The sequence below is a fragment of the Notolepis coatsorum genome (genome assembly GCF_963971535.1).
Source record: "Notolepis coatsorum genome assembly, chromosome: 20".
Classification (NCBI taxonomy): Eukaryota; Metazoa; Chordata; class Actinopteri; order Aulopiformes; family Paralepididae; genus Notolepis; species Notolepis coatsorum.
Genome location: NC_140184.1, coordinates 59,084,196 through 59,112,090, shown reverse-complemented (window position 1 = coordinate 59,112,090; position 27,895 = coordinate 59,084,196). Strand labels below are relative to the sequence as shown.

At 40.7% G+C, this 27,895-nt stretch overlaps 1 protein-coding gene across 1 annotated transcript in view; it reads left to right on the top strand.

The window, feature by feature from the left end:
- The window catches only part of wtip (WT1 interacting protein), a 131,812-nt gene extending 105,866 nt beyond the window's left edge, over positions 1 to 25,946 (top strand). Inside the window, exons 6-8 of the mRNA XM_084337791.1 lie at positions 1,290 to 1,341; positions 1,520 to 1,588; positions 25,490 to 25,946. Coding sequence (XP_084193917.1) covers positions 1,290 to 1,341; positions 1,520 to 1,588; positions 25,490 to 25,642 — 274 coding nt within the window. The 3' untranslated portion in view covers positions 25,643 to 25,946. The remainder of the gene's footprint in view (positions 1 to 1,289; positions 1,342 to 1,519; positions 1,589 to 25,489) is intronic.
- Positions 25,947 to 27,895: the final 1,949 nt, after the last annotated feature.

Genomic DNA, 27,895 nt, shown 5'->3' with positions numbered 1-27,895 from the left:
GCCCTGAGATTTCTATAATCTTATATTTCACTAATAACAGTTAAAATAATTGGTAAACAAACATAATGCTGACAATATACACTTTTACTGTATATCTCGGGCTTAAGAGGTTAACCCTGTGAGGCCCAAATTAAAAAGAAATTAGCAACTTCAGAGGCCAGAGGGTGGGACATATAAACACATTTACTATCAAATAGCATTGTGAGGCTGAACAACAGGACCAATTGACTATACATGTGCTTAAAGGGGAACTATCTTATAAATGGCTTTTTTCAGTGTTTACCATTGTTTCTTAGCTATGTGGACTTATATTAATAGGATATATGTCTCTAATTCTCATATTGGCGAATTCTTCCAATTCTCCTCTCACAATATTCACCCTCACTGAACTGAGTCATCTGAAAATGTGCATATCTGTGATGTCAGAGATTTCTCAGCTGCATAATAATGTGGCAGTTGATGTGGCAGTTGGCACCAGGCCACACAGTGGTTGGAGCCCAGCCTCAAAACGGCTTAAGATCTTGAGGTAGAAAAATGCGGTTTTTAGTACTTGATTAGAAATACAAAACAATGCATTTTTTTTGAAAAAAACCTAGGTGTTCCATAGACTCACAGGAATTGTGTAAAAGTGCCCAAATAGTGAAAGAAATAGTCAAATAGTTCCCCTTTAAAAAATTTTAAATAAACATTATTTTTTTAAATGGCTAAAAGTGATTTTGTAATTTTGCAACCGTGGGTCTCACAGGGTACTTTTAACCCTGTGAGGCCCAAATAAAAAAGACATTAGCAACTTCAGAGGCCAGAGGGTGAGACCTATAAACACATGAAGGGTGCCGTGACTGAAAAAAAAGGTTGAGAAACGCTGGTATATGGTGTGGCTCTTTGTGGTACCACAGTCATTTTTTTGTGGCTCTTAGTCTCTGACTGGTTGGCCACCCCTGCACTACACCATCTCTGTTGTTATTGGATCCTGGGCCAGCCGGGGTACCACTGCACCATCTCTGTTGTTATTGGATCCTGGGCCAGCAGGGGTACCACTACACCATCTCTGTTGTTATTGGATCCTGGGCCAGCCGGGGTACCACTACACCATCTCTGTTGTTATTGGATCCTGGGCCAGCAGGGGTACCACTACACCATCTCTGTTGTTATTGGATCCTGGGCCAGCAGGGGTACCACTACACCATCTCTGTTGTTATTGGATCCTGGGCCAGCAGGGGTACCACTGCACCATCTCTGTTGTTTTTCTAATATCAGTTGTACACTGTTGTCCCCTATCCTTCCTGCAGGGTGTTCGCCCCAAAGTGTGCCTCCTGCAACCAGCCAATCCTTCCAGCTCAGGTAATAACAACAACAACAACAACAACAACATCATCAACAACAACAACAACAACAACAACAATAACCCAGTGACAGCTTGGACTAGCTGATGTCCTCTAGACTCGTCAATTTGTATATTGTGTTGCCGGGCACAGTGGCCTCTGTGTTGGACTGACAGTGTTCTTCTTCTGCCTGTCAGGGCTCCGAGGAGACCATCCGGGTGGTGTCAATGGATAAGGACTACCATGTGGAGTGCTATCACTGCGAGGTGAGGTCCCCTTTACCAGTGGTTCTCAACCAGGGGCCTGAATAGTATATTTTCTCTAAGCTAGACCTCAATGAAAGAATGTATACGAATGATAATTCTGATCCTAGGTTTCAATAATTCCACTGTTATCTCCCCAACTACAGTATAGATTATTATGGAATTCTGGACTAAATCACATCTTTCTCAGCACAATCCATGCTGTTCCTCATACTAGGATAGTTGGCCATAAACCATTGCAAAGTTAATGGAGTCACGCTCCCATCTGTACAAGCTAACTGAGGCTCACTGAAATTTACATTGTGTGCACTGTGGAGTACCAGGGAAAAGTAACAAAAACGTATAAAGTTGGAATCCTATCAAGATTGTGAGTTGAGCAAACCATCACACCCCCTACTGCTGGCCATTGAAAGCCATAGAGTAGAATTCCAAATTCAAATTCTGAGAAAACATACCAAAAAACATACACCTGAAAGACTAGAAGATTAGACTAGACTCCTTTTTTAATATATACAAAACAAGACTAGACTAGACTTATTTTTAATCTATGGCAATGTGATTCACCCTCTAGATCCACAAAGAATGGATTGCACAGAGCAAGTTGCACCCTTACTTACAATTCATCATGAATTGAAAATGGGGGACCCTGATGTAAACAAGACGAAAGTCTTTCTCTGGTCTGCATCCCCTTAACAATTGTGTGTATTGAGCCGTACTGTATTGTACCCATTCTGCAATCTGTTAATAAAATTGCAGATTGATTGATTGATTGAATGAACGTTTTATTCGCTATCCGCTATCAACTCTATCTTTAATCTTTCAAAATGTTCAGTTGCTATCGCTATTAGCTCTATCTTTAATTTTTCAAAATGTACAGTTGCTATTGCATGCACTCATCTGTGTTTCACCACACACATGAGTGCATGCTTACCAACTGTCCGTCTGCAACACTACTATCCCCAACATCTAAGAAGGGAGATCCCCCCTTGAACGGCCCTTCTAAGGTTTCTCTCCTCCACACTGCCTGTGGAGCTTTTTTCCCTATTGTTAGGTTTTAGTGAGTTTTTCCTTACCTTCGCGTGGGGTATGTCTGGGAGTGCTTGCATTCTTTCATTTATTTGCATTCATCTAAAAAATGTTTGGACCCTATGGTGTTCTTGTTCTGTTCTTGACTTATTGTTATGTTGTCTTCTTGACCTGTTTAAAGAAGACCTGTACGGCCCATGGGGACATTAACGTGTGTTGTCGGGCCCTATAAATAAATTTGATTTGATTTGATTAACAGATTGCAGAATGGGTACAATACAGTACGGCTCAATACACACAATTGTTAAGGGGATGCAGACCAGAGAAAGACTTTCGTATTGTTTACATCAGGGTCCCCCATTTTCAATTCATAATGAATTGTAAGTAAGGGTGCAACTTGCTCCGTGCAATCCATTCTTTGTGGATCTGGGTCTCTTGGACTGACTGGCGCCCTCATCAGGGTTTCTGTTGGTGCCGGTCCACGTGTCCTGGAACATTTAAATGTCCGGGACAAATGGGAGACATTTTGGTTAAATATTATCTGTGTGTATTGAACTTGAAAACAACTGATAGGCTACATAAAGAATAGCATCATCAAGGTATGTATATTTATAATATTGTTTATTGAAAGGCTACTTTTGCTTATACATTATATTCCAAATTAAATTAGTCCCGTCAATAGACTCACGCGCATAATGGACTAGCTTAACCATAATGTTGTTGACTGTGTTGTTGAGTCGAGTTAAATAAATGGAGACACCCTCCGAAGATATATATTCATTTCAGTCTTTGAATTGTATATGTGAGACTTTTCAGTTGCCTCTCTGCTGGCACACTGGATACTGAGATCAAGCAGGCTACCTTGGCCAGTTTGGCCCACTTGGGAATTATTTTCACTGGACATTATGACCGGAGAGATTTAAATGATGTCGGACTTCAACAGACGGTAATTACTAGATAACAGAAACTCGTGCACACTTGCCCACACACAAACACCGTAGAGTGAGTGAACCTGTGTACGAGCGTCACACAAACACCGTAGAGTGAGTGAACCTGTGTACGAGCGTCACACAAACACCGTAGAGTGAGTGAACCTGTGTACGAGCGTCACACAAACACCCGTAGAGTGAGTGAACCTGTGTACGAGCCTCACACAAACACCCGGAGAGTGAGTGAACCTGTGTACGAGCGTCACACAAACACCCGGAGAGTGAGTGAACCTGTGTACGAGCGTCACACAAACACCCGGAGAGTGAGTGAACCTGTGTACGAGCGTCTGTGGTGACTCATTGACCAGCACATTCCAGCTCAGTCAAGCTCCTGGGTAGAGTTGTGAACTCAGATGGGGACAACAGCAGGACATGAAATAAGAACGTTTCAAAACAGGTGTACTTGTTTAACTCTTTCAGATGTACGATCCCACACCTAGGATTAGTTCTAATGATGATGTCACAGTAGACGATGGACATTCTAATGATGCTGTCACAGTGGCTGCTGGCCATTAAAAGCTATGGAATTCCAAGACAAAGATTCCCAAAAAGAATTCCAAGATAACAAGAAATCTGAGCAAATGAAAATGAAAACGTAGCACCTGAAAGGGTTAAGTGCCTGACATTCCATTCCATGGCTCATACGCCCACAAGGTAATTGATAAAGGAATTACGTAAACAATGGGTAATCATTCAACCGTGCTCTGTGGGGTAAGCGGTCGCAGAGCAGGTGAATCATGTCGGAGGATGGAAAAGTCATTACGTTGGTTTTTCTTTAATGCAAAACATGAGTGAAAGGAGAGACTGAAAAGTGGGCTCCTGAGAATCACTGTATTTATTTAACAAATTGAAGTGGATGGGACTGATTTCAAGTTCCCACAGTATTGTATTAAAAGGGGATTGTCACCCATTTGAAGAGTTCACACATGTTATTCTGGTGCCTCAGTATAGTTCACATATACTGCTATGAACTAGACTATTAAAAAAAATGTATTAAAATTTAAAAAAAGAAAAAAAAAATCATTTCGTTTGGGCTGTGGGCGGTGCTTAATGTAAAAGACTGACCTGAGGAAAAGGCTGCAGGGAGACCATCTGGCCGCTTGTATGTGTCTCACCATCAATGGGCCCCCTACCAGTGAATTCCCCTACCAAAGAGCCCTAGGGCCCTCATTTATCAACGTTGCGTACGCACAGATATGTGCTTAACCCTTGCGTACGACCATTTCTAAGCAAAGTGTGGGATTTATCAATTTGAACGTGAACTTGACTTTGTGCTTATGTCTACACACAGCTCGGAGCATGCGTAGCTGACGCCCAGTGGTAGAATATCGTTACTACGGCATATGCGCTCCTCAGTTCATGCATTAGTTTCAACGCGGAAATAAGCTTTCGTGCATTACTCCCGACACTGGCGCATGTTCTGTATGAACCGTAATTCATTATAGTTCATTGTGAAATAGCGACAGTAGTGTAATTATAATGGGTTCATGCGCGAACAAGAAGTTGGCTTGCTTGTTTGGCACGGGGGGCAGACGCAGAACACCTAGTGTAACTGCCATAGTGTAATTCAAGTTAAGCTCCAGTATGATGTCATAGTAGAACCGGTTAGAACAGGCTAGAACGTTCTGGAACGGTCTTGAGGTTTGAGGATGCCGCAGTGATGTCATAGCAGAACCTTCCAGAACTGCGCTCCACAGTGTATAAATAGAGAGAACTTACAAGGGTTCTCTCTCTCACTTCTCTCTCTCACTTCTCAACCACCATCAACCACCTAGCCCCTTGCTCCTCAATAGGAAACCAACCTAGATTTACCCTGAATGACTGGTTCTGACCGAACCGTTCGTTGCACAAGGGTTTCGGACAGAGATACGGGATGGTTTGAAAGCTCTGCGTTGCTAATAAACATTTTAAATAATTTTCATAAACTGGTCAACACTGCATTATTTCCGGCGTTGTGTGCATGATGCGCATGCGCTGTGATCACACCAGGCAGCCAACGCCGGAAATAATGCTGTGTTGACCAGTTTATAAAAAATATTTAAAATGTTTATTAGCAACGCCGAGCTTTCAAACCATCCCGTATCTCTGTCCGAAACCCTCGTGCAACTGTGAGTACCTTTGACATTTCTCTGTGATTCTTGTATAACGAACGGTTCGGTTAGAACCAGTCCTTCAGGGTAAATCTAGGTTGGTTTCCTATTGAGGAGCAAGTGACTGTGGATTCACTCGGTGCATCACAGTCACGAAAGGGGTTACAGAACACCCACCTCCAAACGCGATTAAATATTGTTTCAAATAAAAAGCGACATACTATTATTTTGTGTCATGTTTCCAAATAAGATTGGCCACAACGAAATGCTTTCTACTTCAATTTGTTGGTTAGAATAGATTACCTCGCTCTGTTGAAACTTCACTGAGACTAACAGTAAAAGACAGTATTTTTTTTGTGAGCTCCGCGCACAGACGTGATAATAATAATAATAATAACAATAATAACAATAATAACAATAATAACAATAATAATAATAGAGCTTCATTTTATATAGCGCCTTTCAAGAGACCCATGCAAGGTCGCTTTACATAGATAGGAGGGGGAAATAACAAAGTAATAAACATAGTGGACAGACTATGTAAATATGATGATGGGATTCAAGTTCATGTTTGTATTGATCACATAGGCAGGCTACACATGGCATATAGGCTACATCATACATGGCAGTGAGATTCATTGTTCTTGTATTATTGTTTATATAGGCTACCCAATACTGACATCAAAATAGATTGTATGCCTCTAGAAATCATATGCAGCAGGTAGAAAATTTTCGGAAAATCCATCGCGATTTGGAATACAATTGAGGAGAACTTTAATCCCTGGGTATTAATCGAACAAAACGGAAAAAGGCAGTCATATTCCAGCACAGGCTTTATTAGTTAATATGGTCTTTAAGAGATATCATATCCGACATCACCGTACATGTACATGTCTGTCAGCCTGTCTCGTATTTCTCCATAACACGCTTCCCTTGGGTCAGTCCATTATTTCACATCCCATGGGGGTGTTTCATGACCATATATGGATAATCGGGGCGGTTCTGGTATGCAAATACTTGAAACCATGCACGAGCTCAAGCGTAGGATCAAAGTGATATTTATCAAGACAGGTGTGCTTAGGACCTTTGTACGCACGTGTGATAAATCCCGTTTTTTTTGTGCGTGCAAACATTCTAAATTCTGTGCTTACGTATGAAAATAGAACACTTTCTAAGAATCTTTGATAAATGAGGGCCCTGGAGCTTTTCTTTCAAAAATCAACATAACGACACGTTCCTTACATCTCTGCGGCTTCAATATCAGCATCCAAATCATCCGTCAGAGTTATAGCTGTTCTATTTCACGTTCAGGTTCCAACAAACTGTCTTCTTTAACTCTCAGTACATCCAATAAAGTGCTCAAGTCATCAACATTCTGAGTTTCCTTGTCAATTTCAATGTCCATCTGATTCAAAACTCGCGCAATAACACCTCTGATTGCGCCCTGCTTTCGTCTCATTCTTTCAATTTCAGTCCGACGTTCGTCTTCACCCATTCTAGAGCTATCCAAAACGTTCATATCTCCGGGTTTCGGCAGTCGATTTCCTCATGATTTAAATCAATAGACTTGTTTTTTAGATTGGCAAGGCCTGCGCAGGCGCGCTGTTTCGCGCTGGGTTGTGAATGACAAGTTAACTCATTCCTGCCTGCTTGCCTGAATTTATATAGAGAGCACATCTCCGTGCAAATAGAAACATTTGCACAGTACATCAGTGTGGAACTGTACGCTGTAACGTTATATGTTATTTCGCCCGTGGAGGCTGCTGAAGCGCCAGCGGGGCGATGTGGTGGTTTGTCCCCGGCTTCCGTGGGCCGCCGCCGGCTTACCTTTTGCCGCGAGCGCAAGCGGCAGGAACCTTCAAGTTCCCTGGTGCAAAATAAATCTGGTAGTTGGTTTATGACGTTAATTAATAATAAACACTGTTAGGACTCTTAATAATAAACACTGTTAGGACTATCTGACTCTTAATAATAAACACTGTTAGGACTATCTGACTCTTACTAATAAACACTGTTAGGACTATAAACACTGTGCGGACTATCTGACTCTTAATAATAAACACTGTTAGGACTATCTCGATTCACGCGTCACTACTGTAACTAGAAACTCTGGGTGTCACTGTACATCAGTGTGGAACTGTACGCTGTAACGTTATATGTTATTTCGCCCGTGGAGGCTGCTGAAGCGCCAGCGGGGCGATGTGGTGGTTTGTCCCCGGCTTCCGTGCGCCGCCGCCGGCTTGACGCAGCAGCGGCCATGCTCCGTTGAAGAAGCCCTTCAATGACAGAGCTCTCATATTTTGCGAATGCATAAACTATATCTTAAATTATGGCTATGTGTCTAATATGGCTGTCGCTTATCAATGACTTCGCGACAGCCATATTAGACACATAGCCATAATTTAAGATATAGTTTATGCATTCGCAAATATGAGAGCTCTGTCATTGAAGTGGGTGGTGGCAGAGTTACTAACTGCGTTCAGTAAAGTAGCGATTTTTATTGTTTTGTCATGACAAACCAATTACATAATCCCAACATATGTGTAAAGAAACAACATATTCCAGTTAACACTTTAAGTGCCGAAAGACGTGTTTAGGCGTCCTTCCCCGCCATGCTCAAGTTGCCGAAGACGCCGTAACTCGTCTTTGATATCAATATTTCAAAAATCTGTGATCGGATTCATATTTCCCATCCGCTGGCCTGAGACCCACCAAAAATCCCCACTGAACCCTCTAGCGCAGTGGTTCTCAAACTGTGGTACGCGTACCACTAGTGGTACTTGGTGGTACTGCTGGTGGTACTTGAAAACATTTCCAAAAAAGCACAACATTATTTTTTTTATTTTTTTTGCAGTCAGGCCACTGAACTTAGAAGCAGGCCAGGCCAGTGTTTCTGGTTGCGGCGGCGCAATAGTTAGATCATCTAAGTGGGGAACAACCAGGAGATCACTGTGACAGAGAGTAATGCAGTCTAAACAGTCATAAATCTTTAATTCAACTTCAGCCCTGATCATAACCATTTATTTTTAGATTTTTTATAATGTCAGATAAAAAATGAAATACTCCCACTTTTCTGAAAAGAGTTGGTGTTAAATCTGACATTAAAAAAAATCCATCAAAATATGTGTTGCTGCTAATCATTGACACATGCCTAGCCTGTAATAATCCCCCCCAGAAAAATTTACTTTGCATTTGATATATTGAAAATATTTTACTTTTTGTGTGTTTTTTTTAACAATAATTTGTGATGCCATCACACAAACTGGCATTTAAAGGGTAAACATTCAACAGTGTGTGTGTGTGTGTGTGTGTGTGTGTGTGTGTGTGTGTGTGTGTGTGTGTGTGTGTGTGTGTGTGTGTGTGTGAGAGAGAGAGAATGACGGACAATTGCTTGCTGTGTGAGAGAGAGAGAGAGAGAGAGAGAGAGTGAGAGAGAGAGTGAGAGAGAGAGAGAGAGAGAGAGAGAGAGAGAGAGCGAGGATTAAGTACATTTGCAGAAATAGAGTTGTTCTTCTCACTTGCTATGTGAGAACGTTAGTTATTATGTTCTCAATGCCCCTTGCATTGTATGAGTTGTGTGGAAGCGTTTGCTAGTTCTAGTGTAGTTCTTTGTACATTGTGGCTGTGTCTGACAAAAGTTAACAATAAATAATGGTAGCGGTGCACCGATGTATCGGTCAGGTATCGGTATCGGCCGATAAGTGCCTTGTTGACTGCAATCGGCCTATCGGCCGATAAGCTCAAATGTGCCGATGGCAGTAGCCGATAAATTCAGTCGCGTCCTGCACAACGGCGCCGCCCCCAGTCCCCCACACACACACACACAAGCTACTGCATCAAAGTTACTACTAAATATTCAACATTCTCTTTTGAGACTCCGCTTCAGACTCTTATCATTTGGCACTAAAAGCTAAACATTGTCACCGATATGGCTGTCCGCAACATGTCATTAATTGTGTATGCGAGGTGGTCGCTCAGTGACTACGTTAACATGAGCTAGGTTAGCTAGCATGAGCTACCGGGAGATGGAAGACTAACGTTACTGGTGAAAATGTGATTTACGTTGGAATACCAACTTGCTGTACTTTGCTTGCAGGTCTGCAGCCATTATTGCTGGATTATGAATAGCCCCAACTTTAGCCAAGGTAACGTTATGGCTAAACCTTTAACTTTAGTTAACGCTAACTTTCGGTTAGCTGTTCAATGCTATTAATAACACAACCAAGCGAACCCATCACAGCTCCCCGTCAACACCCCTCTCTCGGGAAGATGGCATTTAAGAAAGTATCTGCTGTTAAAATGACACAAACATTCGTTTTGTGGCATTAACGTTATATAGTTAGTGTTACACGTTCAATAACATCAGCATATTATTTACCCGAAGATAGCAAGTAAGCAAGGCATTACTCCGTTCATAGCTCAGTTCCATTCCGTTGCTCATTCCGTACCCAACTACCCATTCTGCAATCTGTTAATAAAGTTTTCAACCAGACAAATGTATAGAAAGGCTTTGTTTTATTATAACAGTTGTTGCAGTAAAATCATTGTGTCTCGTTTGGTCATCTTGTGGAGCGCTGGTCGGCGGGCAGCTAACGTATTAGCTTGTTGTGGTTCTCGCAAGCAGATCAATGGCGGCATGCCCGGAAGTAGAAAATGAATAAACGCTTGCCGATTGGTGGTAAGAACAGCGGGAGGTGGGTGCTAGCGGTGTGACGTAATTGGCCGAATCGACTGTCAATCAAAATGGTTCTATTGCATTGGTTGAGAGCGCTGGTTGAGAGAATAGTATCCATCTGCAGGCCGCCAGACGATACTGGGAGAGGGATAGTGCTACATGGCATGGTGGAATTAATACCATAAACATATTTCTTGATGTTTCCTTTTTTTAAGTAAGTGAAGAGGCCTACAAATACAAACATACACATACAAATATACAGTAGTTTCATTAAAAAAAAATTACAAAAAAAAATATATAAAAAAAGAAAATTACTAAAAAATTACAAATACTTATTATATATCGGTATCGGTATCGGTCGATTGTGTTAGTTGAACAATCGGTATCGGTGGCCAATTTTCATATTGGTGCATCCCTAAATAATGGTATTAGGAATACATTTGCCTCCTGCGTGAACTGTGCATAGCTGAATAGATTGTATTTTAACGCCGGTCATATGGTGGTACTTGGAGAGCCAGCTACGTTCTCAGGTGGTACTTGGTGTAAAAAGTTTGAGAACCACTGCTCTAGCGGTTCAAGAGCGCCATCTGGTGGCCGATCGGCGCAATCGCCAAACAGGAAGTTACTTGGACGATGTGCTGTTCACCCATATTACTTCCGGGCACTCGGTATAGGTCCCGGCACTCTAGCTCGTCACAATACATAGCGATCCGTTGCCAATAACTCGATAAACAACATGATTTGGACGTATATACCATTATACAACCTGGAAATGGACCGGGTATTTCAACATCCCATAATAGGAAAATGTATACTCCACGCTCATCGCCCAACGGCGCGAGGAAGATACGGTAAGATTCAGCGTTATTTTTCAATGTCTTCTATACTAACTGATCTGATGAACATATGACCCACATTAGATGAATGGTATAACGCTGCCCACGGAATTATAAACGCCCCCTCGGCCATCCGGTCAACATCAGATGACGTGTAGTAACTTCTAGAACCATGTTCAGTTGGAATTTTTTATATCGCGCCGATTGCCATCAAACTGTATTTCATCATCAATATAATGCATTTGGGGCTATAGATCACGTTCTGGAGAAAGCTGCAGAAAGAGATGAAAACATACTTATACTTTAGACCATACTTTAGTATGAATATGTGAATGAAAAAGTTTAACGTTGCTTCACCCTGAACATTACATATAGGACATTGAATGGGCCCTAATAATGGCAATCTAGCAATATAATCTAAAAAGTTATAGCCCTGCAAAGAAGGGGAACTTCTCCATAGACAAATAGAGCTAGCAACCCATGCATGGTCATGAATTTAACCTCCGGCAGTTAAAGTGTTAACAGTCACGTGGCCGTGTGGCCAATCAGAGAAACGCTGAACGCAAGGCTGAACACAAGTTGGTTGCCTTTAATATTCACGCCTCCTGGCCTGCTTCGGAGTTCAGTGGCCTGACTGCGGACACAAACAAATAAAAAAAATTAAATAAAAAAAGCATTTTCCAGTCTGCCAGGCCACGGGAAAACTCCCGGTGCTCCCGATGGCCAGTCCGCTAGTGCTCACCACTATCTTAAAGCTAGAAAGAGAACCCTCCAATCAGTGATGTCACTTGGATGTCAAATCTGGGCCCTATAGAACTATATGTAGTGTTATAGACTTATATAACTATTGGGCCCTATAGAACTATATGTAGTGTTATAGACTTATATAACTATATGTGGTTCTATAGAACTATATGTAGTGTTATAGACCTATATAATTATATGTAGTCCTATAGAACTATATGTAGTGTTATAGACCTATATAACTCAGTGTTTCCCTTATATGCATTCAGCGCCGCTGCTGAATTAGGACCGCCGCTGCTATGAACTAGACTATTACATTTTTTTTATTAAAATAATTTTGGGCTGTGGGGGGTGCTTCATGTAAAAGACTGACCTGAGGAAAAGGCTGCAGTGAGACCATCTGGCCGCTTGTATGTGTCTCACCATCAATGGGCCCCCTACCAGTGAATTCCCCTACCAAAGAGCCCTGGGCCCTCATTTATCAAAAATTATTAGAAAGTGTTCTATCTTTGTTCTTAAGCACATAATTTAGAATCTGTGTAAGCACAAAAAAAACTGGATTTATCACACGTGCGTACACAGGTCGTACGCACACCTGTCTTGATAAATATCACTTTGATCCTACGCTGCAGCTCGTGCACGCTTTTACGTATTTGCATACCAGAACCGCCCGATTATCCATATATGGTAATGGAACACCCCCATGAGATGTGAAATAATGGACTGACCCGAGCGAACTCTGAGAGATTGTTCATAGAGGCGCTGCCGAACCAAGAAGACACAACCCGGATGATAATAAATAAAATGCTGGCGGACTTGTACATGGTGATGTCAGATATCAACGACTCCCTAATATACTAATAAAGACCGTTCGTTAACCACTATCTGTTTGGCGCGTTGGTGTGTCATCATTATAACCATGCTGGAATATGGATTGGCTACCGGGTATAATATGATGTGTGTAGAGGCATATGATACAATCTATTTTGTTGTCGGTATTAGGTAGCCTATATGAATTACATATAATAGCAGTCAGCCCATAGCCTACATTATGCAACAGTAACTTGCGCATATATAATAGCACATGACACAGCCGTCGCTTTGCATTAATAGCCTATATTCTCAAATGGCATTTAATGGCTATCCGACTCCTCGTCGCTATCCTCACGGACGGACCAGTGTATACCTTATATCATATTCCTATTCATATTCATATCATAGTTTACTCTATCAGCATACCCAGCATGTAGTACATTCTTTGTTAGAACTCAACTCGTTATGATTTTGCGCATAGATTGCAGAAATACGGGAACATTTTGATTTATATTAAAAGGCTTTGACATTGTAAAACTAAATACGTGGAATTCTGTAAGCATAATACAAGTCATATCACCCACACGATATATGCTCTGTGTCCAGAGCATGTATGCTTTTCATTAATTTAAGACACATTTATTGCAAGGGTTTTGTAATACACATACACCCTCTGTTCTCATTGCAATGCGTTTTTTATTCTTTCTTATACAGTAGGAAGGGGGAAGAACACTATATCGTGGGTGTTCATATGACTTGTATTCTGCTTACAGCTTCGAAATTCCACTTGTTTCGTTTAACATAAAGCCTTTTAAATATAATCAAAACGTTCCTGTGTTGATAATAATAATAATAATAATAATAATAATAATAATAATAATAATAATAATAATAATAATAATAATAATAATAATAATAATAATAATAATAATAATAATAACAACAAGTTGAGTTACACGGAGCGCAGTCAGTCAGTACACCCCGTAGCATACAATCTATTTTGATGTCAGTATTGGGTAGCCTATATAAACAATAATACGAGAGCATATACAAGAACAATGAATCTCACTGCCATGTATGATGTAGCCTATACGCCATGTGTAGCCTGCCTATGTGATCAATACAAACATGAACTTGAATCCCATCATCATATTTACATAGTCTGTCCACTATGTTTATTACTTTGTTATTTCCCCCCCCCCTATCTATGTAAAGCGACCTTGCATGGGTCTCTTGAAAGGCGCTATATAAAATGAAGCTATTATTATTATTGTTATTATTATTATCACGTCTGTGCGCGGAGCTCACAAAAAAAACTGTCTTTTACTGTTAGTCTCAGTGAAGTTTCAACGGAGCGAGGTAATCTATTCTAACCAACAAATTGAAGTAGAAAGCATTTCGTTGTGGCCAATCTTATTTGGAAACATGACACAAAATAATAGTATGTCGCTTTTTATTTGAAACAATATTTAATCGCGTTTGGAGGTCGGTGTTCTGTGTCTGCCCCCCGTGCCAAACAAGCAAGCCAACCTCTTGTTCACGCATGAGCCCGTTATAATTACACTACTGTCGCTATTTCACAATGAACTATAATGAATTACGGTTCATACAGAACACGCGCCAGTGTCGGGAGTAATGCACGAAAGCTTATTTCCGCATTGAAACTAATGCATGAACTGAGGAGCGCATATGCCGTCCGTATGCAGTAACGGTATTCTACCACCGGGCGTCAGCTACGCATGCTCCGAGCTGTGCGTAGATATACGCACAAAGTCAAGTTCACGTTCAAATTGATAATTCCCACACTTTGCTTAGAAATGATCGTACGCACGGGTTACGCACATATCTGTGCGTACGCAACGTTGATAAATGAGGGCCCTGGAGCTTTTCTTTCAAAAGCCCAGGAAAATGAAATGCTCTAAGGCAGAATGTAGCCTATGCCACTGAGACTTATTAGGTGTAAAGTACTGTTGTAGTGTTATGATTTGTGTATGTTAGACAGTTAATATGTTAGTATTTATATTATCTATTAAATAATCTATATCTATGTTCAATACAAATAGTGTACAAGTGTTGAGGCATGTCATTAATCTTGACATTTACTTTTATTACAACTACACTGCAAAAAAAATTATATCAAGTGAACATATCTTGTATTTGGTACAATAAGTCTATATTGAGTAGAATTATCTTGAATTATCTTATCCCACTGACAGATAATTTAGCTTTTTTTCTGATTTTGGTCAATTTAATCTTGTTTTAAGAAAACATGATTAACATTTTCTTAAAACAAGATTAAATTGACCAAAATCAAGAAAGAAATAAGCAAAATTATCTGTGGAATAAGATAATTCAAGATAATTCACTTGATAAGATTTATTTTTTTGCAGTGTCAAAAACATTCTAGCAAATTCACACGCACATGACTCTATGAACATGAACATGAATAATCTCGAACAATTCTAAGGTAGTTTTAAGTTATTTCTCCGGCAGTGTGCCCTAATATGGATTCCGGCGGCACGTGCGCACGCACAAATTTGGATTCCGGCAGAGTGCGCGCAGCACAGCACTGCTGTTGAATCTTTTTTCAGGGGAAACACTGTAACTATATGTAGTCATATAGAACTATATGTACTGTTATTGACCTATATAACTATATGTAGTCATAAGAAATATATGTACTGTTATAGACCTATATAACTATATGTAGTCATATAGAACTATATGTAGTGTTATAGACCTATATAACTATATGAAGTCATTAAGGCTGTCAAAGTTAACGCGTTAACGCCCGATTCTATTAACGCCTATTTTTTTTTACTCACAATTCACTTTTTCAAAACTTTTTATTTTCCTTTTTTTTTTTTTTTTTTACTAGACTTTACTCAGGTGTATTATTGATACTCTCATTGGGTCTAATTCCCGAACGGATTTATGACCAAAAATTTCCTCTTAGGCAGATTTCTGCCCATTTAAGACATATTAGGGCTGGTAGCACGATTCCCCAAATTTTCTTGAGATCAGATTTGAGCGTGCTGAGGAGCACACTTATGATTGATTGACTAATTAAATAATATGGATTCATCTGATCACAGGGCGGCTGGATTAACCATATCTGAACCAGCTATTTTGGACAAATGTACTGTATAATTACTTTAATTACTCAGATATTCAAACACAATTATGCAATTATTGTGAAATGATTGAAAATAATAATTATTTAATGCCTTCTGTGGAATTTGTATTTCTTATTTGTTACACATCTGTTTTAATGATTAATTATATACATTTGAAAGAATGCAGGTCAACATGCAATATATCCCATTGATTGGTATACAATGGGACAGACCTTTGTTTGATATATCTATAAACCTGCATTCCTTCGAATCATTGATCATTAATTAATTAAACTTATATTGAAATACACTATATAGCCTATACACCAACACTGAAATGACAGTGGATAAATAAATAAATAAATAAGAACTAAAGCTAATCGCATGGAAATAGACTGCATTAATATTCCATAACAAGTCTTGTGTGCGCCAGTATGGCCTACGTGTCTAATGAACAGTATAGGCTTAATATATTCTAGTTACTTGTTTCATTAGGATTTAGTAGATACTATATATATGCTCTGCCTCTGCCCTATGTACAGTATAAGTACAGACTGTACCTATACTGTACGTAGGGCAGAGCATATAGTATCTACTAAATCCGAATGCAACAAGTCATTAATGGAATAATAAGCCTATACTGCGTTCATTCATTACGCCGTAGGCATTAATGGAATAATAAGCCTATACTGCGTTCATTCATTATGCCGTAGGCTACAGTATACTGCGCGCGCACGTGTGTGTGTGCGCGCGCTGCGGCAGGTGTACCACGTCCACGAGCTGTACTATATATGATGACAATACATTAATCTAATCTCATTTCGATGGGTCGCACAAGACTCGCAAGGCACTTCCGCATCCATTTCCACACAGATGCGTCATTACTTTGCCTTATAAGGAGCTCTGGATGCGTTGTTTTGTATGCAAATGACCTGACGGGGACGGGCTTTTGCGTTTGAGACATAATGACATTCCCCAAGCAGTTATATTATCGTACTTGGCCATCGCGTCCCGCTCTTAAGCCTATCGAGATATACCTCATCTCATGTACCTACTGTACTCCACTAACGAAAAACAAATATACGCCCACACCTGCCGGGTCCCGCCCCTATGGAGGCGTAGCCTATAAGACACTAGGCATGGTCACCAAACACTCTTCCTCGCCAAAAAACCCGTTTCCAGGAAAAGATTCCTCAAAAAGGGACTCAGGGCCGTTAAGAGTGGGACGCTTAGCCAGTACTCATATAACTAGGTTATATACATAACCTTTCGTTATATTATCGTACTTGGCCATCGCGTCCCGCTCTTAAGCCTATCGAGATATGGGGTAGAGCGGACGCGAGGCCCGACAGATGCACCCCCTGAGGAAGATAGGCTTAAGAGCGGGACGCTTAGCCAGTACTCATATAACTAGGTTATATACATAACCTTTCGATATGTTTATGACAACAACTACACAGAAAACAAGCAGGACAATAAACTACAATTTAAACGAGTGAGGACAGAAGAATCAATGAACGCTTTCAAAAATGATTTGCTACTACAAAATTGGGAGATAGTATATAAAGAGGAAGACACTGACAAAGCATATGTATCATTCTGACACTGACAAAGCACATTCTTATCTATATTTAACTTATTATATCGTTAAACATTTTCCAATAAAAGAATATAGCAGTAAACATAAACACTCAGACAGCCCATGGATCACAAGGGGATTACAGAATGCATGTAAAAAGAAAAATACACTATATAGAGCAGTGGTTCTCAAACTGTGGTACACGTACCACTAGTGGTACTTGGTGGTACTGCTGGTGGTACTTGAAAAAAAAAAAAACATTATTATTATTATAAATTTTTTTTGGCAGTCAGGCAACTGAACTTAGAAGTAGGCCAGGCCAGTGTTTCTAGTTGCGGCGGCGCGATGGTTAGATAACCTAAGTGGGGAACAACCAGGAGATCACTGTGACAGAGAGTAATGCAGTCTAAACAGTCATAAATCTTTTATTCAACTTCAGCCCTGATCATAACCATTTTTATTTTTTGATTTTTTTTTATGTCAGATAAAAAATGAAATACTCCCACTTTTCTGAAAAGAGTTGTTGTTAAATCTGACATTACAAAAAATCCATCAAAATATGTGTTGTTGCTAATCATTGACACATGCCTAGCCTGTAATAATCCCCCCCAGAGAAATGTACTTTGCATTTGATATATTGAAAATATTTTACTTTTTGTGTGTTTTTTTAACAATAATTTGTGATGCCATCACACAAACTGGCATTTAAAGGGTAAAAATTCAAAAATTCTTGCACCAGAATGCAGGAAATTAAGTCTTTGTAACAAAATAATTCCTGGTGGGCGACCCCCACTTAGAAAGTGGCCTGACTGGGGCTATATTTCACACTATATTTCCCAGCCTGAATTATTTCCCCAGTCCGGCCCTGCTTATGTGAGTTGTCAATGGACAACAACATGCTGTGTGTGTGTGTGTGTGTGTGTGTGTGTGTGTGTGTGTGTGTGTGTGTGTGTGTGTGTGTGTGTGTGTGTGTGTGTGTGTGTGTGTGTGTGTGTGTGTGTGTGTGTGTGTGTGTGTGTGTGTGTGTGTGTGTGTGTGTGTGAGAGAGAGAATGAAGGACAATTGCTTGCTGTGTGAGAGAGAGAGAGAGAGAGAGAGAGAGAGAGAGAGAGAGAGAGAGAGAGAGAGAGAATTAAGTATATTTGCTGAAATACAGTTCTTAATTTTCTCACTTGCTATGTGAGAATGTTAGTTATTATGTTCTCAATGCCCCTTGCATGAGTTGTGTGGAAGAGTTTGCTAGTTCTAGTGCTACCCCTTTGTACATTGTGGCTGTGTCTGACAAAAGTTAACAATAAATAATGGTATTAGGAATAGATTTGCCTCCTGCGTAAACTGTGCATAGCTGAATAGACTGTATTTTAATGTCGGTCATATGGTGGTACTTGGAGATCCAGCTACGTTCTCAGGTGGTACTTGGTGTAAAAAGTTTGAGAACCACTGATATAGAGAATTTATAAAACATAGAACTAAAGAGGCAGAAAATAAATATAAGAAATATAAAAATAAGTTAACTAATATTATGAGAAGATGTAAGAAGGATCATTATAGTAGAATATTAGATAACAACAAATATAATATTTAAGGTGTTTGGAATATATTAAATGGTATTATTAGGAATGGATCAAGACAAATAAGCTATCCTCAGTATTTTATGGAAAATGATCAAACTATTAGCAATATGGATGGTGTGGTTAACAACTTTAATAATTTCTTTGTAAATATTGGACCAGAATTAGCGGGGAAAATCCCAGATCCAGTGACTCCTGAAGACATAAATGACAATTATATTGAAAGAAATCATAGTTCAATGTTTCTGGAACCGGTAGATGAAAATGAAATGATAGAAACTAATAATAAATGTAAAAACAAGACATCTACAGACAGTAATGAAATAGATATGAAAATAGTAAAAAAAAAAAAAAATCATTCATGGGATTTCAAAACCACTCACGCACATCTGCAATTTATCATTCAAAACTGGTCGACTTCCGAATAAAATGAAAATAGCAAAAGTCATACCTCTGTTCAAGACTAGAGATAAACACCACTTCACAAATTATAGGCATGTTTCTCTACTTCCTCAGTTTTCAAAAATATTAGAAAAACTCTTCAACAACAGATTAGATAAATTCATTGATAAACATAATTTACTCACCGATAGCCAGTATGGATTCAAAACACACCGGTCAACATCACTAGCATTAAAGGGGAACTATTTTACTATTTCTTTCACTATTTGGGCACTTTTACACAATTCCTGTGAGTCTATGGAACACCTCTGTAAGATTTTAATTTTTTGAATTCATTGTTTTGTATTTCTAATCAAATACTCAAAAACAGCATTTTTCTACCTCAAGATCTCGAGCTGTTTTGAGCCTGGGCACCTAAACCACTGCGCCGGGCCTGCTGAGCGTCGTGTTCGCCTGAACATTAACATGCAGCAGTGACTATATGACATCACATATAGGCACATTTTCAAACGACTCAGTTCAGTGAGGGTGAATATTGTGAGAGGAGAATTGGAAGAATGCACCAATATGAGAATTTTGAGACATAGATCATATTAATATAAGTTCACATAGCTAGGAAACAATGCTAAACACTCAAAAAGGCCATTTATAAGATAGTTCCCCTTTAAGCCGTTTTGAGGCTGGGCACCAACCACTGTGTGGCCTGGTGCCAACTGCCACATCAACTGCCACATTATTATGCAGCTGAGAAATCTCTGACATCACAGATATGCACATTTTCAGATGACTCGGTTCAGTGAGGGTGAATATTGTGAGAGGAGAATTGGAAGAATGCGCCGGTATGAGAATTAGAGACATAGATCCTATTAATATAAGTCCACATAGCTAGGATAAAAAATCACTCTACATTCTCTACTGTTCACTAGTTTTACCATATTTAAATTACTGTGCTGAAGTCTGGGGAAACACTTATAATTAAACACTACAACACTACAACCACTTTTTATACTCCAAAAAGGGCCATAAGGATAGTTCACACGCAGGTTATCGTGATCACACAAACATATTATTTTTAAAGTCAAAAACATTCAAGTAAAATGATCTTGTGGCATTTAAAATGGCACAATTAATGTATAAAGCAAAAGGTCATGTACTTCCTGGAAACATTCAAGAACTGTTCTTTGATAGAGAGGGGGGTTATAATCTGAGGGGAGAACTCAATTTAAAAGTTCTTAGTGTACGCACTACCATGAGAAGACACTGCATCTCAATATGTGGAGTGAAACTGTGGAACAGTCTGAATGTGGTGCTAAAGCAATGTCCAAATATGAGACAATTCAAACTGATTTATAAGGAAATGATGTTCACGAGGTACAGGGATGATATTCACGGGTGTTTACATTTTTATTTTATTACATTTTTTTCTTTCTTTCATGTTTTACATATATAGTTTTTGTTTTTTTGTTTTGCATATATATATATATTTGTTTTGAAATGTTTTAAATTATTACACTCATTTGAGTAGTGGAAAAGGGGTAGGATTAAATAAGTTTATACTTCTTCCTACTCCTTTTCGAACATGTAAATTGAGTTATGTTTTGCTTTTGTTTAGTTATTTATTTAGTTTGAGTTATGTTTTGATTTTGTTTAGTTATTTATTTTGTTTGTATTCATTTACATGTTCGAAATAAAGATAAACTATATGTAGTGTTATAGACCTATACAACTAGATGTAGTGCTATAGAACTATATGTAGTGTTATAGACCTATAGAACTATAATTATCTAGTCAGCAGGGCTCCAGAGTGCGACTGTTTTGGTCGCATTTTGACCCCTCCCCCCCCCTCCTTTGATGCCTTCACGATGAAACATAATACCTATTATATACCTTTGATTTGGAAATAGTATCGTGTCCAGGCGAGCAACACAAACGACTTTAGCAAAATGCACATAACGCTCCATAACTCAGCTTCGAGGAATTAGCCCGGATCACTCTGAAACTATACAATATTCACCACGGAATAACACGCGAACGTATACATGAAAGAATTTACTCTTTTTTACATGTTGGATGAGAGATAGTGACTGTCAAATGAGCCATAGTATTGTCTCCATAGCTATAATATATAGAATTTGGGCGTTGTGGACAGCGACCCCTACAGTTCGGTCGGGGCGCCTGCACAGCGAGGGTAGGATCTGGAGGGAGGTAGTGTGACCTTCCACACGTTACACTCTCCCGGTGAGAATCTGCGCTGCCAGGCTGGCTGCCGGCTGGCTGCACATGCGTCGGAGGAAAGCATGTGACAGTCTCCGGCCTCCCGGACCAACAGTAAGGGGGAGTGCGCAACAACCAGGAAGGGGGTTGGGAATTGGCATAACGACTAAACAGTAGGATGGGAGAAAAATCGGAAAAAGGAGGGGGGGAAAAGATAATAAAAAAAATATATAAAAAAATAATATAGATATAGCTCTGCAAACACCATGCACATTCTAATGTGTGAGACTCGATTTTCTACCCTGAGCCATCTAAGACCAATGAAGTGCTCGGGGAGGAGATGAGACATGGGGTGGAGATTGTGGAGCAGCCTGACTGACTAGTTTGTTCTGGGAGGTCTGGGCCCTCATTTATCAATGTTGCGTATGCACAGATATGTGTGTAACCCGTGCGTACGATCATTTCTAAGCAAAGTGTAGGACTTATCAATTTGAACTTGTGCTTGACTTTGTGCGTATATTTAAGCTCAGCTCAGGGCATGCGTACCTGGCGCCCGGCGGTAGAATATGGATACTGCAGACGGACGGCATATGCTCTCATCAGTTTCATGCATTAGTTTCAACGCGGAAATAAGCTCTCGTTCATTAGTTTGACTGACGTGTTCTGTATGACCCCCGTAATTCATTATAGTTAATTGTAAAATAGCAACAGTAGTGTAATTATGGTCAAAACCCTATAAATAGCATTTGGAATAATAGGTATTTCCTTCTGAATGAATGCAGCATGGTTTATATATAGCGTTATCGGAATATACGGGGTGTACTGACTGCGCTCCGCGTAACTCAACTCGTTATTATTTTGCGTATAGATTGCAGAAATACGGGAACGTTTTGATTATATTTAAAAGGCTTTGCCATTGTTAAACGAAATAAGTAGAATTTCGAAGCTGTAAGCAGAATACAAGTCATATGAACACCCACGATATAGTGTTCTTCCCCCTTCCTACTGTATAAGAAAGAATTAAAAACGCATTGCAACGAGAACAGAGGTTATTTGTTGAGTTTATGTGTATTACAAAACCCTTGCAATAAATGTGTCTTAAATGAATGAAAAGCATACATGCTCTGGATACAGGTAGCATATATCGTGTGGGTGATATGACTTGTATTCTGCTTGCAGCTTCGAAATTCCACTTATTTCGTTTTGTGTCAAAGCCTTTTAAATATAAATCAAAACGTTCCCGTATTTCTGCAATCTATGCGCAAAATAATAACGAGTTGAGTTCTAACAAAGAACGTATTACATGCTGGGTAGGCTGATAGAGTAAACTGTAAATGAAATAGCCTATAACATTATAAAGGATAGGCTATGATAGCAGGGTCTTCCCAACCTTTATTCCCCAGAGCCCCACGATTCCTGGGAGACATATAGGAATATGATATGATATCATAAGTTACTGCAAGTTACTGTTGCATAATGTAGGCCAGTGGTGCCCAACCAGTCGATCACGATCGACAGGTAGATCGCGGGCTGATTTCAAGTAGATCTTGATTAATAAAATTCGATTATACCGACATCAAAATAGATTGTATGCCTCTACAAATCATATGCAGGTAGAACATTGACGGAAAATCCGTCGCGATTTGGAATAAAATTGAGGAGAACTTTAATCCCTGGGTATTAATCGAACAAAATGGAAAAAGGCAGTCATATTCCAGCACAGTCTTTATTAGTTAATATGGTCTTTAAGTTAATAGATATCATATCCAACATCATCACCGTACGTGTACATGTCTCGTATTTCTCCCATAACACGCTTCGCTCGGCTTAGTCCACTTTTCCACATTTCATGGGGGTGTTCATTACCGTATATGGTTAATTACGGGCGGTGTTATATGCAAATACTTAAAATCGTGCACGAGCGTGGAGCGTAGAACTTAATGGTATTTATCAACACGGAGTGTGCGTACGACCCGTGTATGCACGTGTGATGAATCCCGATATTTCTGTGCGTACACACATTCTAAATTCTGTGCTTAAGTACGAAAATAGAACACTTTCTAAGAATTGTTGATAAATGAGGGCCCTGGAGTTTGATTTTGAGTGCTTTGGTGGTATTTGAGTACCAAGAGGTACACAGGCGTAGTCAAAATGGCACTGGATGAGTGCACCTGCTAGCACTTTCATGGCAACTCTGTTGAAGAATGAAGATATTCTTGCTAGGAATTGTGTTTTTTTATTTACTTTAGCAATCAGTTTTGGGGCCATTTTCTCACCAGAGAGTTTGTTGTCCAGGATGCACCCCAAGTATGTGACCTCATCTTTATTTTAGATTTTGTTTGCTCCTACACTAATTGAGAAGCCAGGAGATTTATTAAGATTGGCTCTTGACCCAAACAGAATTGATTGCCGAGATGTAAAGATAGTTTATGATCCGATATCCAGGTGCCAATCTTTCCTAGTTCGGCGCTACGGACATTTTCTTTTTTTGAAATGTTTTCTTTTTTCCGAAATGGTCATTGGCCTCAACAATCACAACAACAATTCAACACTTCTTGAAAACAAACATGTTCTTCCATAATTCGCATCTCACCACTAGACTAAACACACTTGTGAAACTTTCCTATGACCAAAGGATTACATTTTTCATTTCTAAGGACGTTTTCAACCAGCAATTTGTCCCGGTGTGAGAACAGGAGAGCAAACAAAAATAGATTACTATTGGGCTCGATGGGACACTATGTTATGTAGTGTTATAAACCTATAGAATTATATGTAGTGCTATAGACCTATATGTAATCAAATCAAATCAAATTTATTTATAGGGCCCGACAACACACGTTAATGTCCCCATGGGCCGTACAGGTCTTCTTTAAACAAGTCAAGAAGAAAACATAACAAGAAGAAAACATAACAATAAGTCAAGAACAGAACAAGAACACCATAAGGTCCAAACATTTTTAGATGAATGCAAATAAATGAAAGAATGCAAGCACTCCCAGACATACCCCACGCGAAGGTAAGGAAAAACTCACTAAAACCTAACAATAGGGAAAAAAGCTCCACAGGCAGTGTGGAGGAGAGAAACCTTAGAAGGGCCATTCAAGGGGGGATCTCCCTTCTTAGATGTTGGTGATAGTAGTGTTGCATACGGACAGTTGGTAAGCATGCACTCATGTGTGTGGTGAAACACAGATGAGTGCATGCAATAGCAACTGTACATTTTGAAAGATTAAAGATAGAGCTAATAGCGATAGCAACTGAACATTTTGAAAGATTAAAGATAGAGTTGATAGCGGATCTATTTGAGGCACAGGGGCGGCGCAAAGAGGGTCACGTCCTCCCCGTCTTAGTCACGGGACATTCAACACTCCGGTCGTTGCTCAGGGACATGTAGTCCTATATAACTATAGTTAGTGCTATAGAACTATATGTACTGTTATATAATTATATGTAGTGCTATAGAACTATATGTACTATTATAAACCTATATAACTATATGTTGTGCTATAGACTTATATAACTATATGTAGTGCTATAGACCTTTAGAACTATATGTAGTCCTATAGGTCTATAGACTACATATAGTTATATAACACTACATATAGTATATATACGTCAAAATCTTCATTATCTTCCTTAGCCACGTAGGCCCAGTAATTTTTACACTCACTGGTGCTAGCGGGAGCTCATAGTCCCGCATCTTTACAATGTCCCATTGAGGGAATGGAGCACTGTGGATCTTCCCGAGTATTGTTGATAGTACATCCATGGACATTAGGTAACAAAATAAAACTTTTCTTCTCCACTTCATGTAACGTACATGTCTCTATTTGTCTCTGTTCCCAGGACTGCAGTCTCCAGCTAAACGACGAGGAGGGCCACCGTTGTTACCCTCTCGAGCACCACCTGCTCTGCCACGGTTGCCACATCCACAGGCTTAAGGCCCAGGTCCCGGCACACCCACCCCCCAGCTACCCCCTCCACGTCACTGAGCTGTGAGATGGACAGTGGAGGCGGTGAACCGGGCACGACCAAAACCCCACACCTTCCTTCCCACGTGGCCTGAGACGCCAGCAGACCGGACGACGTGGTCACTGGAATCACCTCGGCTTGCACAACACAACAGCCCCAACCCCCCGAGAGGCCTTCTGTGCTGCCAGCAGCCATTCCCCCCATAGGGAGGTCGAGCCCAGGCCATGGTCTTAGAGACATACACACACACATGATAGATCCATCCCACCACAAGCCCAACCATCACATGACCACAGGCTGGGAATGAGTCCATGTCCCCTTCGTGTGTGTGTGTGTGTGTGTGTGTGTGTGTGTGTGTGTGTGTGTGTGTGTGTGTGTGTGTGTGTGTGTGTGTGTGTGTGTGTGTGTGTGTGTGTGTGTGTGTGTGTGTGTGTGTGTGTGTGTGTGTGTGTGTGTGTGTGTGTGTGTGTGTGTGTGTGTGTGTGTGTGTGTGTGTGTGTGTGTGTGTGTGTATGTGTGTGGTTTTTTTCTCTGCTCTCTCTTTCTTCCTTTTGGTCTCTGAACTCTGAAGCCAGAGGCTCCGGCGCACCCAGGGGCCCAGAATGACGTCACAGCCGCTGACCCCAGCAGCACATTTATCACAGAGAGAGGGGCCTGGGTCAGAGAGGATGGGGACAAACTCTGTCTCCTTTTTTTCCTCCTTGATCTCTCTCTCTCTCTCTCTCTTTGTGTTTTTAATTCTTCTGCGCTGAGGGAAGCAGCGCAGGGTTACGATGCATTAACCCCCCCCCCCCTCGTCACTGAGAACAGTGTGCATCGTCGGCGCCAGGAGGCCACTGAACAAGCCCGCTGCGGTGCATTCCAGCGCTGGCCGGGACAGCTGGCAGGGCCCAGGGTGGGCATGAGGTGCATTCAGAGTGGCCCCCCGCTGAGCAGCCTGCCAGAGCCACAGCCCCCCGCTCAAGGCTAAGCGAGGGCACCCAGCAGCGACACTGTGGAGTGGTGGGAAACACTCCAGTGCCACCACACACACACACACACACACACACACACACACACACACACACCCTGGTCTAACAGATGCCCTGAAGAAGCCTGGTGTGGTCCTGTCACAGGCCTGGAGCACAACGACAGACATTCCACAATAGCAGTCTTAGACATGACCTCGAGAGATTCACAAGCAGTGTCTTAATTAATGCTTATATCGTGAGAGAGGGGAAACAACAACCTTAGATGCACATAGATTGTCTTTTTATATATGAATATATATTTTGCAGACATTTTCCACATTAAGATGTTAGAAGTAGGTTATTTTGTTGTCGTTGTTGTTTTGTTGCTGCGTTCTTATGACGGGATCCCCGGCGAAACAAGCTCTAAACAGTGGGAACCCTCTGAAAGCCTTTTGGTCTGATGTATCATTTCTCCTCAAGGACACAGGCCCTCCAACTCTCGCATGAGGGGGTGGCGGGGGCTCTGTGCTCGTCCGTGGGTCAGTTTTTAGATCCATAGACACTTTGTATACGTAACACTGGCTCTTAGTATGTTTCCAAGACACTGGTTTTGTCATGCGAGCACTGCACACAGTGTGTGACTATGAAGAGCCTCAACTTGTCCTCATGCCTTAAGACAGAACATGTATGTTTGTGTGTGTGTGTGTGTGTGTGTGTGTGTGTGTGTGTGTGTGTGTGTGTGTGTGTGTGTGTGTGTGTGTGTGTGCGTGTGTGTGTGTGTGTGTGTGTGTGTGTGTGTGCGTGTGTGTGTGTGTGTTATTCTGGTCCAACAGATTGTCTGCTCTTATGTTTTCGGGAGGAGGACCCTGAAAGCCCGGAGTTGCTGGTCCCACCCGCGTCTCTCTAGGGAGTCCCCCAGTTTTGTTTTGTTTAGTTTTTTACCCCCCATGCTGGTTGTTTCATTGTGTGTGTGTGTGTGTGTGTGTGTGTGTGTGTGTGTGTGTGTGTGTGTGTGTGTGTGTGTGTGTGTGTGTAAGTGTGTGGTTGTTGGGCATGTGTGCACACGTAACGGTGGCAGGGCCACTGTGTGCGCAGGGCAGCTTGGAGCGGCGGCCAGCCAGCTCCCCATCAAACCACCAGCCCCTGCTCTCTTCTCTGTACAATAACAACGAAAGTTCATATAATACACACAGGTCTCATTAAATACTACTGACTCTGTGAGGAGACTAGAGGCTGGAGAAGTAGAGATTACCAACAGGGGCCCATCTACAAGCAGGCACAGTGTGCTTTCTGATGTAATGAGATTATTTCGAATGTAATAATAATTAGC